This window comes from Ursus maritimus, unplaced genomic scaffold (genome assembly GCF_017311325.1).
Source record: "Ursus maritimus isolate PB19 unplaced genomic scaffold, ASM1731132v1 scaffold_4, whole genome shotgun sequence".
Classification (NCBI taxonomy): domain Eukaryota; kingdom Metazoa; phylum Chordata; class Mammalia; order Carnivora; family Ursidae; genus Ursus; species Ursus maritimus.
Window position 1 is genome coordinate 11,231,087 of NW_024426552.1, and position 19,229 is coordinate 11,250,315.

General features: G+C 39.9%; 1 protein-coding gene across 9 annotated transcripts in view; it reads right to left on the reverse strand.

The window, feature by feature from the left end:
- ITSN1 (intersectin 1) overlaps positions 1-19,229 on the reverse strand; it is a 205,336-nt gene that overhangs the window by 103,684 nt on the left and 82,423 nt on the right. For all 9 annotated transcript variants that reach the window (XM_040621007.1, XM_040621006.1, XM_040621004.1 and 6 more), the window contains 6 exons: positions 16,401-16,580; positions 14,289-14,385; positions 11,203-11,303; positions 6,924-6,987; positions 3,461-3,598; positions 2,122-2,237 (listed from right to left, as the gene is read on the reverse strand). In XM_040621007.1, the coding sequence (XP_040476941.1) occupies positions 2,122-2,237; positions 3,461-3,598; positions 6,924-6,987; positions 11,203-11,303; positions 14,289-14,385; positions 16,401-16,580 (696 nt within the window). The remainder of the gene's footprint in view (positions 1-2,121; positions 2,238-3,460; positions 3,599-6,923; positions 6,988-11,202; positions 11,304-14,288; positions 14,386-16,400; positions 16,581-19,229) is intronic.

Genomic DNA, 19,229 nt, shown 5'->3' on the forward strand with positions numbered 1-19,229 from the left:
TGGAACCAACCCCAGACAAGAGAATCTCTCATCGCCCGCCTGTGTAGCACGTCATTCCCATTGTTCTCTATTTCAAGAACTGTCACTTCACTTTGTCTTGAGATCCGTGGCTGTGAGCATCCTTTCTTGGCTTCCCCCTACATTCCCCGTTTGGCCTTCAAGCTTTAGAAAGACGTTCCTCACACATTACAGTCATGGAGGAGAGATCAAACATGGCAAGCGTATTTTGGTTTTCTTGTCCTTCTTGCTCCTTTAGTGATTGCACAGAAGGCAGCATCCGTTTTACTCCGCCATCTTAAAACTCAAAGTCCCCCCAACCACAGAAAAGACTGAAGTAATGATACACGCTAGCTACGCTGTGGGTGAATCTCAAAAAGAGGAAGAGAGAACTTTCTCTACTTCTCTCTTCCCAGGTACACACATCAAGGAAAAGTGATATGAGGACATAAAAGAAGGCTGCCATCTGCATGCCAGAAAGAGAGCCTCACCAGGAACCAAACTGGGTGGCACCCTAATATAGACTTAATGGCCTCCAGAATTGTGAGAAATTCATTTCTGCTATTCAAGCCACCGAGACTACTGTATGTTATTATGGCAGCCCAAACTAAGCCACTGAATTGCGTATTTTTAATGATCAATTTTCTGCTATGTGAATTTTACCTCAATTAGAAAATATCTGGAAGTCCCTACACATCTTAGTTCCAATACCTGGCCCTATTTCTGCTACATAGGAGGCAAATAATAAATGGCTACTGAAAGAAGGAATGAATGAACAAAAATCTCTGATGATGTCACTTCCTGTTCAGAACGTTAAATGAATGTTTAACACCAAGAGGAAAAGCAAATCACAAATTCAAAGGATTCTGTCCTTATTTGCCTGAGACTTCATTCCCATTCATTCCCATTATGATCATCCTGAAATGTTCTTCCTTTCCACTTGTAATGACCCTATTCATCTTCAGTCTCAACACAACTGTGACGTCCTCCACAGAGATCCATACCTCGTGCCTTTCCAGTCTATGCCAACCAGCATCAGTACACTCTGCTCTCCATCTATAACACTGTCTTTAGAGATTTATTGCACTTATATTCTGCTTTGATGATTGTTTGGATGCCCTAAATCCTCAATCATATTATAACCTTCTAGAGGGTAAGGGCCACGTTTTTAATATTTAAATTCTTCACTGTACTCAACACACTGCTTTGCATAAAGAACATATTTTTTTTAAAGATTTATTTTTTTTGAGAGAGAGAGAGAGTGAAAAAGCAGTGAGAGGGACAGAGGGAGAGAATCTCAAGCAGACTCCCCACTGAGCGCAGAGCCTGATGCGGGGCTCAATCCCACAACCCATGAGATCATGACCTGAGCCAAAACCAAGAGCTGGACGCTCAACACCCCGAGACACCCAGGCGCCCCCAAGAACATTTTCAATAAGAAGTTTATCAGAGAACAAAAACTAATTTAGTTTGAAGAGGAAACTGGAAGAGCTAGTGTCCTGAGCAGGTCAATTAACCACTGAGCACTTCAAATGCAGCGACATGACACTGACAAGGTATTTAATAAAAAGAGTCTCCATAATAAATTTCATTTGCTTCTTAGTATCAATTATCATCTCATCATTAATAATTCTAGCCACCTTAGAATATTTTAATAGTGTGATGGGTTTATTATTGTAAATGAGGGCTTTTAAAAATAGGTTCATATTAAATTTAAAATAGCTTTCTGTCATTAAGGAGTTTCCAATTCTCTTATAACAACGTGAGAAAACACTGTAAGCAATTTCACATTCTATTTCTACACAGCTGATTGAGCAAGTACTATTAAGGTTACCAATTTTGAGTGTTTTATAAATAACATTTATGAAATTTTTGTTTAGTGGTAAATAATCAGATTTCAATTTAAAAGTTAGAATAAGGGTACATTAGCAAAGTACGTAGTGTTCATATTTCTCTACATATATTCGAATCCCAAAGCATAGTAAGAGTGTCTCCTTTCGGACTAAGGTCAGTTAAAGGAACACAGCAAGAATGTCAGAAGCTAAATTTATTTTTACCTCCATCTTTGCCTCAGAGGTAGAACATCTCTACTATGATGTAACTCAAACATAAAGACGGCCTTACCAGGTAATTTCTTTTCTAGCTGTTGTTGTTCATCTTCTAAAACTGGTTCCTCTGGTAACCTCTGATCGACTGCAGTCGAGCTGATGACAGATATGCCACTGCCGGATCGAACTCGTCTGAAATTGTGGAAAAAAAGAAAAAAAAAGATTCATATAAAGCTGCCTTGGTGGAACTGAGCAAACTATGGAAAACAACTGTTAAAGAGTATGCCACATCATGGAGTAAATTTCATTTATAGTGAGGAAAAGATAAAGATTTGGTCCTCCTTATTTACAAAGAGTTTTTAAAAAACGAATAGGTGAATGTCCTCAGACTCTTGAGTGCCAAGCTTGTTCAAATGTTTAGAATCACCCCCCAGATCAGGGCAATTCCAAAGGACTGAATTAATGCATAATCATCATGTGCTCTAGAACAGTGCCTGGGTCACAGTCAAGTGCTCCCTGTTGTTACCCCTGCCCTCTTGCGGAACAAGAAATTCTCCGAGAGAAGATGAGCAGCTCAGCTGAATGCGAGCACCTCTTTTCCCTTTACAAAGTCTTTCTATCCATTTTATCTCATAATAAACACATGAAATATTACACTTTCCAGTCCCTAAAACGAATCACTTAGTTTACTGGTTAGTTTCACCTTAAGCCTTGCTCTTTTGAAACGATCTACCTTTTTGTTAATGCTTTTTTATCAGCTTGCAGTCTTGTGTCTCTTGGAGTGATTCGTGCAGCTGTCAGACTCTGCAGACAAACTGCCCAGCTACGGTTTCCTCTGACAGCCACAGATTTCTCGGCTCGCTCCATGTATGCACTGACAGCCATGGCACCGTTTCTCTTACTTTTATGGGGATCTATGCACCCCACCTCCCTACCAGTCTTTGAGGAAGCAGGACAGAAATTCTTCTTTGTGTTTCTTTTTCTGTTTTTTGTGCTTGTAAGATTTCATATTTGTCTTTTAAAGTTAAAGCCTTGAGACATCATTGTCTTGGCAGGGAGGTGTGTGTGCTGTGTCAATGTAGAGGATAGCGGTCATGTACATTCCCCCCAACTGGACCTTGGTCTATTCTCTTGACAACTCCACTGAAACTGTGTTTTTGCGGAACTTTGATGAGATAGAGTGGTACAAATATCGACAACCTTTTGATGTTTTACTAATAGACTATTACTACCTTAAAGAACAGAACAGGCTCCAGATTCACACAGGACCTAGATCAGTAGGTTTTCTTGAATTCATGGATATTTCATTTACTGGCCAGGAATAAAAATGACTCACAGATACACAGCCAACAAAGCCCAGTTTGAAATTCACATACCAAATACACAACTTCTTATAAGAGCCAAACGTTCCTTACCTAAAGGAAGGTGGAATGTACTCTGGAGGCAGGACAGGTGGCAGGGGTTGGCCGGACATAGCGACATCAATTAGGTGCATAGCCAAGATAAATTCTTCTGCTGTGAGTTTTCCATCTTGATCAATGTCAGAAAGATTCCTATTCAACAAAAAAGTTAACCATATTCTAGTTTCATTCTAGTTTCATGAAAATGCATGTGTGTTACTATTCACAAGTGATTGAAATGTTCTGTTTCCTTATTCTGACTCTAGGCCAGTTGAGTCTCTCTGTGCCTCGGTTTATAAAAATAGTACCTATTTCATAGTACTGCTGCAAAGATAAAATGAGACAATCCAAGTTGTTGGGATGGTGTTCACCATTCAGCAAATGTTAACTATGGTTATAATTATAGTCTTCTCAAGCCTTGCCAGCCCATTTAGAACATATCATACTCACATTCTATGTGTCTTTAAACACTGCGCTCGGCAAACTATCGGGTCAGATAGTAAACATTCAAGCTTAACAAGACATGATCTCTATTGCACTGAATTCTGCCCTTTTGGCAGGAAAGCAGCCATAGATACATAAATAAACGGGCGTAAAACCTCATTTGCAAAAACAGGTGCAGGCCAAGTTCTACTCATTTAGGTTAGCTGGCCAACTGCTGATGTAGACCTACAGGGTGGATCTTTCTGGACTTTAGCCAGACTTAAGATGTTTGCTGCTCCTTAGTCTCAAGATTCAGTGGCTACCATTCCTCATCATCAACTTGCCCTAGTAGCTAATGGGAGTAAACAGATTTTTCGAGCAAGTCTAAGAATGGGATTTTACTTAATCACTTCTGGACACCAAGAGAATGCAAGATAACAAAGCTGTTCACCAGAATGCCAACAGGACAGCTACACTGGGAAACTGGCTTTGCTGACAGCATAAATCAAGAAATTCCTCTTAAATCTGAAATTTCCTTCGGTGGCATAAACCAGTTTTTACTAACAGTATAATGTCTATGCAATGACATCTGCCCTTTCTAGAGTACAGTTCTGCAAGTTTTGATGGATTCAGTTGTGTAATTGAATTCCGTTGTGTATCACAATATTTAGAACAGTTCCATCACCACGCAAAATTGCCCTGCATTTCTTAGTCACCCTCTTGCCTTGCCCACAACCCCTGGCAACCAATGATCTCTTTTCTGTCCCTCAAGCTTTGCATTTCCCAGATGCCTGTTCTGCCTCACCCTCTCCTCCTTCCCATCCCCCATTACAGCTACTCCCCGGCAAATTCAATTAGAAGGCAGGTGGAATTCTTTTCCCCTCTATACTTGTCTAAATAGTGGTTGTAAACATTTAATTAAAATATCTTTTTACTGTATAGAAAGGGAATATAATAACATTCTAGTAGGAGAAGACTCAAGTATTTTTTTCAAAGAGGGCAGGTTATAAATGAGATACTTAAGCATTTCAATATACTCTAGTGTCATGAGAACACCAAAAAACTACCAATCAACCTCCATAAATGTTAGATCTCAAGTTTACATTTCAGAGGGCCCTAGGATACTGGTACATACCCAGACTTAAAGACATCTGGATGTGTCATATTAACTGCTCTATTATGTTTATTACCTGATTAGTTATTATTATTCTATTTCAAAGGAAGACCCTTTAATACAAAGCAGAAGGGACCAGGATGGGTGAAGGGACTAGCACCAGAGTGTGACCACTTATGAAGCAACCATATCAACGGGCCCTTTGGCAAAATCATGAACCTCAAATCATGCAATTAAAGTAATCAAAAGCTATTAAAAATTCTTAAAAAATAGGGGCACCTGGGTAGTAGCTCAGTCAGTTAAGTGTCCGACTTTTGATATTGGCTCAGGTCATGATCTCAGGGTTGTGAAATCGAGCCCCACGTTGGGGTGTGTGCTGAATCTGGAGCCTTTTAAGATTCCATCTCTCCCTCTGTCCCTCTGTCCCTCCCTCACCCTCCCTTCCTCCTTCACTCTTTAAAAAAAAAAAAAATGCTTGGGGCTCCTGGGTGGCACAGCGGTTAAGCGTCTGCCTTGGGCTCAGGGCGTGATCCCGGCGATCTGGGATCGAGCCCCCCATCAGGCTCCTCCGCTATGAGCCTGCTTCTTCCTCTCCCACTCCCCCTACTTGTGTTCCCTCTCTCGCTGGCTGTCTCTATCTCTGTCGAATAAATAAAATCTTTAAAAAAAAAAATAAATAAAATAAATAAATAAATAAATAAATAAATAAATAAATAAATAAAAATGCAAAATAGAGATGTTTATGTGCCTTCTGATGAAAGTACACTGTAATATCTCTGATACAGCCTTGCCAAAAAAATCAAACTTGAATCTGATGAGTGGTTCTCATGAGTGGGATGACTTTGTACCCCAAGGGCCATTTGTCAATACATGGAGACATCTCTGACTGTCACAACGGGGGTGGGGTCACGTTGCTGGCATCTAGTAGGTGGAGGCCAAAGACACTACTAAACAACCTGCAATACACAGAACAGCCCCCACAACAAAAGTTATCGGGCCCAAAGGGTCAGTAGTGTTGAGTGGACAAACCTTGCTCAAGATCCAATTACTGATCTACAGGAAACACAGGAATAAATTAACACAAGGATGCAACCACCAAAAGACAGACTAGAAGAAACTACAGGATAAACAATCTGGGTTTTTCTTTTTGGGGAGGGGGGGCAGTAGGGAACAAGGGGGAGTATATAGAACACTTAAAAGATGTGTCAACCAACTGATGCAAAATGTAGATTTATTTTCATCTGATCTGAACAAATCAACTACAAAAAATTATGAGCCAATCTAACGAATCTGATCACTATCTGATTAACTTAATGATAAGAATTACTATTAAAAATTTTTGGTGGGGGGCGCCTGGGTGGCACAGCGGTTAAGCGTCTGCCTTCGGCTCAGGGCGTGATCCCGGCGTTATGGGATCGAGCCCCACATCAGGCTCCTCCGCTATGAGCCTGCTTCTTCCTCTCCCACTCCCCCTGCTTGTGTTCCCTCTCTCGCTGGCTGTCTCTATCTCTGTCGAATAAATAAAATCTTAAAAAAAAAAATTTTTTTTTGGTGGACTACTGGTATTACAGTCCTCTTGAAAAAAAATCCCTATCTCTTTTGGAAATACAAGCTAAAATATTTGCAGATGGAAATGATATAATCACTGAGATCTGGCTTAAAATAATCAGGAAGGAGGAGGGGAGAACCAGGACTAGTCACAAGTTGAGACTTACTTTAAACTGTGTTATGAGTTCTAGAGAATTCATTAATCTCTCTGCTTTTGTATGTTTCAAAATCAAAAAGGGGAAAGAATAAGAGAGGTAATCATCACAGATCATTGGAAAATTAAGCACAATTCCTACACATCCCCACCTTTAAATACTGTATTAATCTGAAGACCCAAGAAGCCATACCAATTTAAGCCACTTTATACAAACCAAGGAACTTTTCATTCCTTACCATATCGAAGCCAGCTGAGCCTGTGGCAAACTTGATTGCATAAGAATAGTTCTTGCTTGGGGACCTAAACAGAAAGGGGCGGGGGGGAGAGAATATAAAGATGAATCAGCAAATCTTCACTGTCCAGGAAGACCAGTGTTGTGCACATAGAGCACTATGCAATCTCATGCAATCACAGTGCTTTAAACAATATTTGCTACTACCCAAGGGGCTTTTTCAAAAGGAAATTAAGCCCCAATGAAAAGGGAAAAAAAACAAAGCACACCACAGCATCTGGCACATACTCAATAAATTCTTGTTAAATGGATGTTTCATGAAAAAAGAGTATGTAAAAGATGAACATTTCAAAACGTAACCTGCCCTTTTCTCCAGATTATCATCTCTATTTGTATCAGGCTTCTATTTACAAAGCTCAAACTTATTGTCTCTGAACTCAGCATCTTCTGCCGCCGCCTGCTGCCTCCACCAGGACCACGATCAGAGAAGAGTCAGAGAATCTTAGAGGAGAAAGGACCTTAAGAGAGGACAACTCTTGTAACCGTTTCATTACAGACTTAAAAAAAAAAAAGGCGGGGGCGGGGGGGGGGTCTTGCTCAAGGCTGCACAAATGGCTTTTATCACAATCATTTCTTATGTTAGCAATAAAGAATGCCTGGAATTTCAACTCTGCTCTCCAAATCACCTCTCGTTTCTTAAAGTACTTGTAAATATCTTCACCTCTGGCATGAAACTGGGCTTGGCTAACAGATAAAGTTTATAGTGGGAAATTTTGAGTGTTGAAATAAACCAGTGTTAGGGAGAGAGACAAATATGTCTTCTATCCATCACTGACCCTCAAGGTGTGGTCCCAGGATGACCGATGGACCAAGGAATGAAGAGTTGTAACAGTTTTGTTGGGAAGATTGTCATGTATAAATTTTTGCTTTTAGCTATTTGATTTTTCAAATGGCACCTCATCAAAAGACACAAAAGTGGATGTGTTTTTGCATAGCAAGCAGTATCTGAGAATCACCCCCCAATGTGTCAGCACAGGAAGTGCCCAAGAACTTGCCACGAGACTCGGGAAGGCAGTTTCCTCATTAGTTGGACCGTTTTCTCCTTTCAGATGTCCTTTTCAAATTTACAAGTCTGTGCTCCATCAGATAAGGAAGTATAACATGGAGTTTAACATAGGGCTAGCACATAAAAAATGCTACATTAATGGTAGTTAATATTATACACAATATTCAAACTTTGATTTGAGAGTCAGAAGCAGCTAAACCAGCGGAGCCACCCAGGTTCCCGAGCTCCAGCTCCCTTCTAATCATCCCCCTGACCAAGTGCACCCCAACTTCTAACAGCACAGTGTGCCCTTGTTAAGTATGGCTTATTTTGTTCCACATACTGCATGTAGTTGTAGGACATTAACCCTAACTGCTGTGTGGTATATCATTTTGTGACTATGTAACAATCTATGTATCCATTCTGTTGATGGGCATTCGGACAGGTTTCAGTTTGGGGCTATTATGAACAATGAACCTTCTAGGTTTTGGCAAACATCATATACACATTCCTGAGGAATGAGTGTGTGTGTGTGTGTGTGTGTGTGTGTATTGGGAGTCTCTAAGAAGCAATCTTTTTTAAAGTACTGTGGAAGCTCTCCAAGTTCTGTGGTATACTGGAATGAGGAAAGTCCACTGATCATTTTGTTCAGTCTCTAATATTGTACGTAGCATGTCGGAACATTAAAGCAGAATTAGCAAAACTTTAGTGAATGCTTTAACTGATACTCCTCACAATTCTCTCCACTTCAGAACTACATAAAAGGAGGTTAGTATTTCACCTACGACCAATAAAAAGTGTAATAATAACCAAAAAAACTAGTCCTGGACCTGGATGGGCAGCAGGAGATTTGGATTCCAGTCCGGACTCTTCCTACTCCCTATGGCTTCTGACATTAACAAAAGTACTTTCACTCTCTAAGAGTAAGTTCCTTCCTCTCTAAGTGAGGGAAATGATGTGGAACAGTGACCGGTAAGCCACGGCCACAGGCCATACCTGCTCCCGCATCTGTTTTGTAAATAAAGTTTTCTTGAAACACCACCATGCCCATCATTTGAGCTGCTTTTGTACTAGCATGGCGCAGTTGAGTAGCTGTGACAGACAAAATGTAAGCCTAATATGTTTATGGTTTTGTTCTTTATAGAAGAAGTTTGTTAACTACCACATTAGAAGACCACAACTGTCATTTGCAATTCTAATACTTGACTCTGTACATCCTAAGACAAGGTTGTGAAACATCAAAATAGATCACCAACACCTAAGATGGCCTCTTAGCATAACAGAACAGCATAAAATTGAACTCTTGAGTACAGAAGCCTACATCCATAAAGAGGTATCAGTTTTGGGGTATTGGCTTTTATGGAAACATGGGGATAAACAGAAATCCCAAGTTCATAAGCCCTACTATGGGCATCCATGTTTTCATAGGGAAGCACACACGGGAAAGACAGAAATAATTACGTGAAGTAAATGCTTTATCTCAAACAATGCCTAACACTTTAGCTTTTGTCATTAATATATGACTAACCAAAGAGCATATTCATTGTTTCAGAATGCGAGATTAATAAAATGCCTCTTTGAGGAGAAGGCTAGCAGTGATAAGACTGCCAGAATTCTACAGCTACTTACATAATCTTGATTAAAGAATGGGCTCTATGTTTTTACAACTGTCTAAGAGCGTGTAATAGCATACACATCAAGTTGTGAAGGAACGAGGGGGTACCCACCTAAACAGGTGTATCAGCTAAATGAATCCAGGTAATCAGGGGGGCAAAATGTGCCACTGCTAGGTTGGCTTCACTTCCCACAGTGGACAAGCTCGTATCACAAGCTCTGACAGTAAGTACACAGAGAAACATGAGCAAAATCTGCTTTTTCAACTATATTTCAAATTTTACTGTCTACCTCACATATTAAAAGTTGTAAATATTTAAGTGCTTGCATCATTATCTTTGGGAAAAAGACACTGTACTTCACTTATAAAACACAGATCCTACCAAGAAAGAGGACTGCTACATCAATATCACATCTGAATACTATTTTAATTAATTCACAGCAAACACCAACAATGCTTGGAAGAATTGTTTTCAGATTTACTGACAGTGTAGTTCTGGGTCTGATGGAGCTTTGGCGTGAAACAGACCATGCTGAATTATACTTAAACCTATACTCCTGAATATTCCTTCGGTGCCTGTATAAGCTGGACTGGTTTCCCATGGTATGGATAAAAATGACAGCTATGTTTTAGCACAGAGTGTGGCGTGGCATTTGAAAATTTGTGTTTAAGTACAATTTGCCCCCTCAGACATAAATATATACTTATTCGAGAAGACTGCTAAGATCCCTTATTAGGGATAAGGCTCAAGATTAGATCAGACCCTTCCAAATCTCACCCAACTCTGATATTTTTTAACAGATGAACTTTTCTTTTGAAAGTAAAATACTGCAATTGTAAGTGAAAGCACAAAAAAAAAGACAGTAAGAGTCAGAAATTTAAAGCATCTTTCTCCACTTCTGGAAAACTCACTCCTCCTTCCTCTGTACTTGTTAAAGGGCAGTCACATTTTTTCCCTTCTCAATGTTCAAATCAGAGGTCTCTATTCTCCTTATTAAAATTATACTTTTCTTTCTAATTCTCTCATCAATTTTGAGCGTTTAACCCTCATTAGAAACGCTTCTGAATAGTATTCTAAAATTCTTTCTACTGATACAGGTAACAGAATCTTTTTTTTTTTTTTTTTTAAATCCCTGGAGTTCATATAACTTAACTCTGACCTCTTGCACAAGAAATAAGATCTAACTAGGTAAAGTGACCTCCAGCTAGTTAAAGTGGCAGAGGCAGGTTCAAAACTCTCCAACCAATTACCTTCACCCCGCAAACTGCCTTAAACACGGGCTCTTTGAGCCGACAGTTCCAAGTTCATGTACAAAGCTGGACTTCAGAACCTGAACCGGTTTGGGTTTACAGCAGTGTTTCTTTGCTAGGCTCTGATTTGCATACTAGTGGCGTCCACTGTTCAGAAGTTCCATTTACCAAGAAGGTCAAAGCCTGAGGCACCAGGGAAGAAACTAACTGTGGCTTATCAGGAGATGAGAACTCAAGATAAGAAACACAACGAAAACCCTGTTTGGAAAAAAAGCAAGGCATTTGGAGACTATCTGTGGTCCAACATCTGGAAGCAATCTGCATTTGGAATCAAAATCGTATTTCATGAAATTAATTCTCATTTGTAAATACCTGTTAAGTGTCCACTCATAGTTTTGTCATGACTATTGAATAACTGTCTGTATTTCAGTCTGGATGACTGAGGGACAGCCCACTCTGCCACCGGAGGGACACTGTGGGGAAAAAGGATGAACAATGAGGAACACATTTAAATCCTTTAACAACAGTAAACTAAGAACTTCCCTAGTAGACAGCTTTAACATTTTATTCACTTTCTAATCAGTACTTCTGGATTTTCTGTAACGAGTATTTCCGTATTTTAAGGTTAGACTCATTTCTCTCAAAACAGACATGCTGGTTATTTTTCCAGAATCAAGGGTAAACACAGCAGACCAAGTGACTGCTCCAAGTGATAGATACGATTCATAATTTAAAGGTTCTACAAAATATGGAAAAATCTCCTTGTCCCTGAAGTGAAAGACTAACGCCCAGGCTTTTCCAAACTTCTAGAACAGTTCTCTTTCAGCTTAAAAAGCAATGCTGATACAAACAGATAACTGCCTTTAAAGGTATTCATTCTTTAATATTTATAACTTTCTATTTAGCAAAATACATTAACTCCTTAATGAAGGGAAATCATTTCATTCTGTCAAGTTTCAGTTCCCACAAATGGAGAGAGAACAGAACACGTCCAGGGCCATGGCAAATCAGGGGAACGATAATGGAAGGAGCTTTGCTTTCTTGCGTGTAATCCCATGCTGACCTTTCCCTGCCAATGTGTAGCAACTCTGACTCAAGGAAACCGATACCAGCAGTCAGTGGGGTCTACGCCTCCTTAGTGACCAGGTCTCAGGGTAGTTCCACACAACTATCACACTGGTACCTATGGCTTCTTAGAGCCTGGTGTCTAAACAGGGCAATTTAAAACACAAGGGCTAAGCTCTCAGTAAAATCGGCATTCCACTTCAGGACAGATTACAACTAATGTCCCATTTGCCATTTCCTTTGATTTCAATAAAAATATTTCATGTGTAAAAGCAAAATTTTAATTATAAATTAAACCTCTTAGTCATTATTTATATATGTTATCTATGCACTTATACTCACAATACACACTTCGTAAAGTATAGGAAACAGCTCCCAAAGACTTGGAAAGTATCTAATTAAATTCACCTTTTCAAATTATTATAAATTTCTTAGTAAAAAACACTTACCAGGGTCGATTCTGCTGTGAGTAACTCTGCAACCCTCTCATTTTAAACTAACTAATATTTTGCTGATTCCAACTCTTGCCTACTTGTCAAAAGCTAATTATCTTTCTCTCGCACCCCAGGAATATAGGGTGTTACACACAGAAGCTGCTTCAGATTATACTTATCAAGTCAAAGTTTTCTGCTGAGACTTTCCTGAAAATTTAAATGCACTAAAAACCTCATTAACAGGTAACCAAAAATTAGATGACACATTCTAAAAATTTGCTGGAAATTTAAATTATTAAAAAGACGCGTACCAAAACAACCCCCCAAACCAGCTGTCTTAATCGCAATAATGTTTGCTAATACTGATTATTTATTCATTCTTATGTCACAAATCAATTTTAAGGCAGATCGGAAAATCTCTTGTGGAGAAGCACAGAAAACTCAAAACTTCAGCAGGGTAAAAGAGAAAGACTGAGAAATAAGGAATTCAGTGTTAGTTTACATCTCAGCTCTAAAATGTAAACCGTGAGGATTCTAACCTCTCGGGGTTTTCTCCCTCATTCACAATTCTGAGACAGTATCTGCTGTGGTTCTGGGGGCTGAGTGGGATTAATGAGGTGTTTGGCGAATAGATGCTCATTCATGTTCCTGAATCTTAGGAGCAAAACCTTAATTGAGTGGAACACAAGTATCTGTATACCATTAACTCAAGTTTCTAGAGCACACTTCCTGGTTAGGAACTCATGCCTTAAAATCAGAAAGAACTCAGTTCAACTCCTGGCTCTGTCACTTCTGAGTTAGGCTATTTTGGGCAAATTACTAATGTCTCTGAGCTTCCTCCTTATCTACAACACAGAGAGAAGAATCAGTCATCTTCTAGGGAAGATGGTGAGTATTCCAAGAGCTAATGTGCATAAATCAGCATCTGGCATGGTGTTCTTCAGTTTCCGATTTCCTTTACATTATTTTATAAAGGGTTATAAATTGTTCAATTATATTCAACACACTCTTTTCTTGAAAGTGGGAAAATGACTCGATTCACTTAGGGAAGAATTCTAATGAGGAACGAAACAAGAAAAGATGGAACCATCTTCATTAACATCCCCTTTTAACTGCAAAAGTTTTGAGATGGCTTACAAAGAGACAACTTTTCATCCTAGTGCAGCAGTAAGGAAGGGGGAAATCAGAGGTAAAAAATAAAAATAAGAAAATATGACACCAAGATTGGTCAAAACATAAGCAGTAAGGTCATATCAGCTTTGCCAAAACTGGGCCATATATTTGATTAGTAATGACTGTCCACTAATCTGAATAATTCATTTCCTAAAAGGTGGTTTTAAATAAGGTTTCAGTAACAATTCAGATTCCATGAGGTTATCTGAGAAAGAATAAAAAATAAGGCAAATTGTGGCTCTAATCTTCATCTAAAAAATTTTATATATAAACTTTTAAATGATTAATACAAGAGTTCATTTTCCCCTCCTACCTGGAGTTTGATTTCAATATTTTTTTTTTTTTAAGATTTTATTTATTTATGTGACAGAGACACAGCCAGCGAGAGAGGGAACACAAGCAGAGAGAGTGGGAGAGGAAGAAGCAGGCTCCCAGCAGAGGAGCCCGATGTGGGACTCGATCCCGGAACGCCAGGATCACGCCCTGAGCCGAAGGCAGACGCTTTAACGACTGCGCTACCCAGGCGCCCTGATTTCAATATTTTTAAACATTACTAAAACTGGTACCTATTTGTTTTCCCCATTTAAAAAACAACACCCAAAGCTTTTTGAGAAAATGTCATTTTCTTTATTTATCATCTCTGTAACATGTAAGTGATAAAACCTGGTAACATTACCCAAAACTAATTATTGGCATCCTACAAAATAGAAGATAACAAAGAAGTAGCTAATTCATTTTCAGTTTTAGGAGTTAATCAGATAATGGCTTTAACTCAAGCACACTTACCTAGCCACATCGAATGACTGTGCCTTCTGTAATTTAGTGTTTAACTGGGACCCGGGACCAGATCTACTAAAGGAAGAGCTCTTTGGCAACGTGGCTGCTGTAAAAATAAATGTTGAATAATTTTAATTCTACAAAGAAAAGAAACATTTCCCTACTAACGAAAATGAGAAAACATAGTCACCAAACCTGAGGCAGAAATCATTCTTCCCTTATCACCCAGGACTCAAAAAGAGTTATTCCCTCTTCGCTCCCTGGCCCTTGCCAAAAAATTTTCCAGATTTTCTCATTCCTGCTGAAAATCACCTTCCTGCATAGAAATATGTACAATCCATGGATTTAACTCTTTGTTAAATGTTTCATTATCACATTTTATGGATCTATCCCGACAGTTAAAGAAACAACAGCTGAAATACATAGGATATGGCATTTCCTTAACTGTGCTGAAGGAGCGGAAGTATTAGTTCCAGATGGAAGAGCATGGAAGTCAGAGCCTTGCAGTCCTGGCCACACAACATGGGATGCTAGGGAGGGTCAGCCATTACGCCTGATTCTCATTCGGGCTGGATAGCAGCGTGCCAGGAAAAAACTCTGAGTCTTAGCCCCAGCCCCCTCATTCCTGCCTACTGTCTTGCAACATTTGCCATCAGCCACAAAAGAAAACAAGGCAGAGCACGAGGATTCACAGATACTACTGGAAAAGCAACTGCAACAACTTTCTCAGCTGTCATCACATCTGTGGACATGGTCACAAATGAAAGGTGAACTACATGGGACAAGAAAATCTTAAAAAAAAAAAATTGTGGCACATTTAGATTCTTTGGCTATAACTTAAGATCCTGATAGATATAATAAATGCACATAGCTGGGCAGAGAAATAATGATTCAAATATAATCATTACCCATGGCTAAAACCGAGGCCATTCTCACTACTGAATTATGCAGACACATCCAAAGTACTTATAGGAAAAAAAAAAAAAAAACTTCCCCGGGGGGAACCTGGGTGGCTCAGTCAGTTAGGCATCTGACTCCATTTGGGCTCAGGTCCTGATGTCAGGGTCGTGGGATGGAGCCCCAAATCAGGCTCCACGCTCAGCACGGAGTCTGCTTGTGCCCCTCCCTCTGCTCCTTCCCCTGCTCTCTCTCAAATAAATAAAATCTTTAAAAAAAATACTTCCCCCATTGGATAAGAATTTACTAAGATTTGTAGACCATATTTACAGTTTATGCTTTTTTTTTTTTCTAAAGCTTTTATTTATTTATTTGACAGAGATAGAGACAGCCAGTGAGAGAGGGAACACAAGCAGGGGGAGTGGGAGAGGAAGAAGCAGGCTCATATTGGAGGAGCCTGATGTGGGGCTCGATCCCATAACGCCGGGATCATGCCCTGAGCCGAAGGCAGACGCTTAACCATTGTGCCACCCAGGCGCCCCTACAGTTTATGCTTTTCACTAAAGGGAAAAGGTTTCAAGTTAAGTCTCAAAATAAAATTAACTACACCAGGAAATTTTTGATCCTTCCCTTCAATGAAGCAAGCAGGTAATACTCCATCCTTAATGTATCTAACCATTTAATAAATTTCCTTTCCTGTTCCGCCTGATTCACTATGCCTCAAAAATATAAATAAATAAATAAATAAACAAACAAACAAACAAACAAACAAACAAAAAGGAACACGCAACTTTCCTTTTTCTCCCCAACATAATCCTACTTCTAAGGGAATGGCTTGTTTATCAGCAATTCATAGCAGCTGAAGAAAAGTAGTAACTGACACATGGGAAATAGGAAATGTTCAAATACTGCTCAAACTTGACTTGCTCTTGTCAAGCCCTAGAAAGGAAATTACGCTCTTGGTTTTAGCTGCTGAGTTCACCTTTGCCCATGATGGTACCAGAGCTCCATCATTTCATTCTCCTTTACTTCTCCCTGGCCTAGCACGGCCCACTTAATATGTCGGAAAAAAGGAGATGTTAAATTTGAAAAAGGAAGATACTTTCCTCTGGAACAAAATGCCACTCAAATATAATCAGAAAGTGAAGACAGAAGATTTAGCAAGAAGGAAGAGTAAAACACACGTTGTAAAAATTCAGTCTGTCGATTCAGCAGGTCACGTACCAGGATGAGCAAATGCAGACAGAGGTTGTATGACAGGGGGAGCCCCGTTAGCCAGGGGAGGCACTGCTGCTGTAGGAACAGAAGATACTAGAGGTGGAGACATTCCCACAACTGGAATGGATCCCATTGGCACTGGAGCAACGGCTGTAAGTGGTGGCATGCTGGCGATACCTCCTATACCTAGGAAGGAAAAATCCCAACAAAATTCACATGGAATCACTTGTCCACTTTCAATGATAATGAATCCAAGAGTGTTTAAAGAAGCAAATCACTTCCCAGTTGTCATATAGTTCCATTTAAAATATAAATTCAGAAAAAAATATGTATATACATTCAGATTAATCATTTTGGAGAATACTAAAAATTATGTCAAGGATCAGATCATAGGGGCACAAGACCCAACTCGAAGAGAGACCTACGGGCCAAGGTTGAGGATCAGTAAGAATAACTGTAATGGAATGAAAGCCACTAAAGGGAATTAAATTTATGAATTCATATTGATATTTCAAAACAAACAAACAAAAATCCTAACTGGCCATCACAGGTAATAAATTTATTCTGAAAACTAGTATAAATAAAGGAGGAAGAGAAATCAAACATCCACCCTGCCTTTCCTTTACATACTGAACCTTAGAGTCACCAAACATTTGATGGGCAAGTTTCTCTATACAGAAGTATTCTAACCAGAGGGAAGAAAAGATAGAATTAAATAAATATTTCCTTCCTTTTTTGTTTCTTTGTCTGAACCTGTGATATTGTGACCTAATAAGAAATACGTATCTGGTCTTTGTCCCTGGTTCCTGGTTCCTGGCAGAGCTCCTAAAACCCTTGTGATTTCCTGACTGTCAGGAACATCTTCTGTTACAACATTTGGTCTTTGCCCCTGGTTCCTGACATAGGAGCTTCTAAGACCTCTAGAATCTCTGGAGTGGTAGAGTGTCTTTCTGTATTCAGATAAGGTGCCTTGGTGGCTGGGGGCCCCTAAACAGATGCAGGACAGGAGGTGGTCAAGGGAATGACCACGGCATTGTTCGTGGGGTGCAACTATCGATCCCATCCCCCCCTCCCCACCTCCACAGAGACCTCAGGGGAGGGTAGAGGGGCTGGAGATTGAGCTAATCAATGGCCAAGGAAAGATGTAATCAAGCACACCTATGTAATGAAGCCTCCATGAAAATTCCTACACTATAGGGTTTGGCGAGCTTCCAGGCTGGAAAACACATCCACGTGATGGGAGGGTGGCACACGCCAACTCCATGGGGACAGAAGCTCTTGAACTCAGGACCTTTAGGGGCCTCTCCCTCATACACTCCTTCATGTGCCTGCGCATCTGTATGTATCCTTCGTCACATCCTTTATAACGAACTGATAAACCTAAGTGAATGTTTCCCTGAGTTTTGTGAGCTGTTCTAGCAAATTACAGAAAGGGGAAGCAGGGTGTGGGGGAGCCTCAGACTTTGTAGTCAAGTCGGACAGAAGTATGGATACCCTGGGGACCAAGTACTGGTGACACAAGTGTGAAGCGAGGGCAGTGCAGTGGGACTGGGCCCTTCCACCCTCAGAATCTGACGCTCATTCTAGTAGTTACCATCAGAGCTGAGTTTAATTATAAGATAATAAGTTGGTGTCCAGAAAATTGGAAAATTGGGTGGTGTGGTTCTTCTGGACACAAAATTCTGGGCTTAGTCTTTCCTTGATAATCCTAAATATGTCACTCCATTTTCTTCTGAGATACACCACTACTGTAGCAAAGTCTGAAGATATTCTAATTTTCTTCCCCTTGTAAGTCATGTGCTTCCTTTTTCTACATACCCCCAATTTTTTTTGTTTTACTAGAATTTATCTTAGTTCTGGTTTCTCCAGACCGATATTCTCGAGCACATGATATCCTCTTTCAAGTACAGTTTCAAATCCTTTATTTCCAGGAAGTTGTCTTCAACTAGTCTTTACCCTTTGTTCTCTTCCCTTGCTTTGGTTTCCTTCTTTAGGGACTCCAACTACCTTATATTCAATTTCCTTTCCCTTTAATATTGGTCACTTTTTCTCAAATCCTTATTATCTCTTGTTAATTTTGTTTTTATTCTTGACATCTTCCTCTTTTCACCTTCTGTTTCTCTTCTGATAGCATCTCTTGTAGCTTGGTCTCCATTTCTGAATTGACTTTTTCTTTTTTTCTCCTTTCCTGAGTTCTGTCGCCTTATTTCTGAGGCTTTAAAATTCTGATCGTGTTGGTCCTTCATGACTTGTGTCATTTTCTTAGTATTTTTTAGCTTGTTTTGAAATCGTAGATCACTGGGGTGCCGTCATTAATCACAGGGGCATTATTTAGCTCTTTATTCTCCTTTTTCTAATAAAAACTTTGTGTGGGATTTGACCATGCCTGATACTGTCTGTCGCTCATTTTTATGTGAGCCTTGCTTCCTGGGATTTCCAGCCTCTGTTCTCCACCCCCACGCTGGTCTGGACCTTCTCCTCCTTTTGTGTCTGTGTCGCTGCCCTGCTCAATTTTGATTCCACTCCCAGTCATTTCTCCTCAGTGTGGGGATCTGTCACAAGTGGAAGCCTTGTTGGGCCAGCTTTTAAATAGCTGCTACGAAGATCATCATCCTCTTACCAACTGACTACCTGTCCTCAATGAATATTTTCTAAATATTTCTAAAGAAATGCATCTACTGGAGGCTGTTTTGGATACCACCTCTCTTGACTATGCTAAGTCTTAACTCCTGAAATTTTCCCACCTCTCTTCAACCATTGGGTTCTCCCTCTTCTCTAAAAATGCAGGGGCACTTCCCATCCTAAACACACCAGTCTTCAGCTGACTTGCTCCTC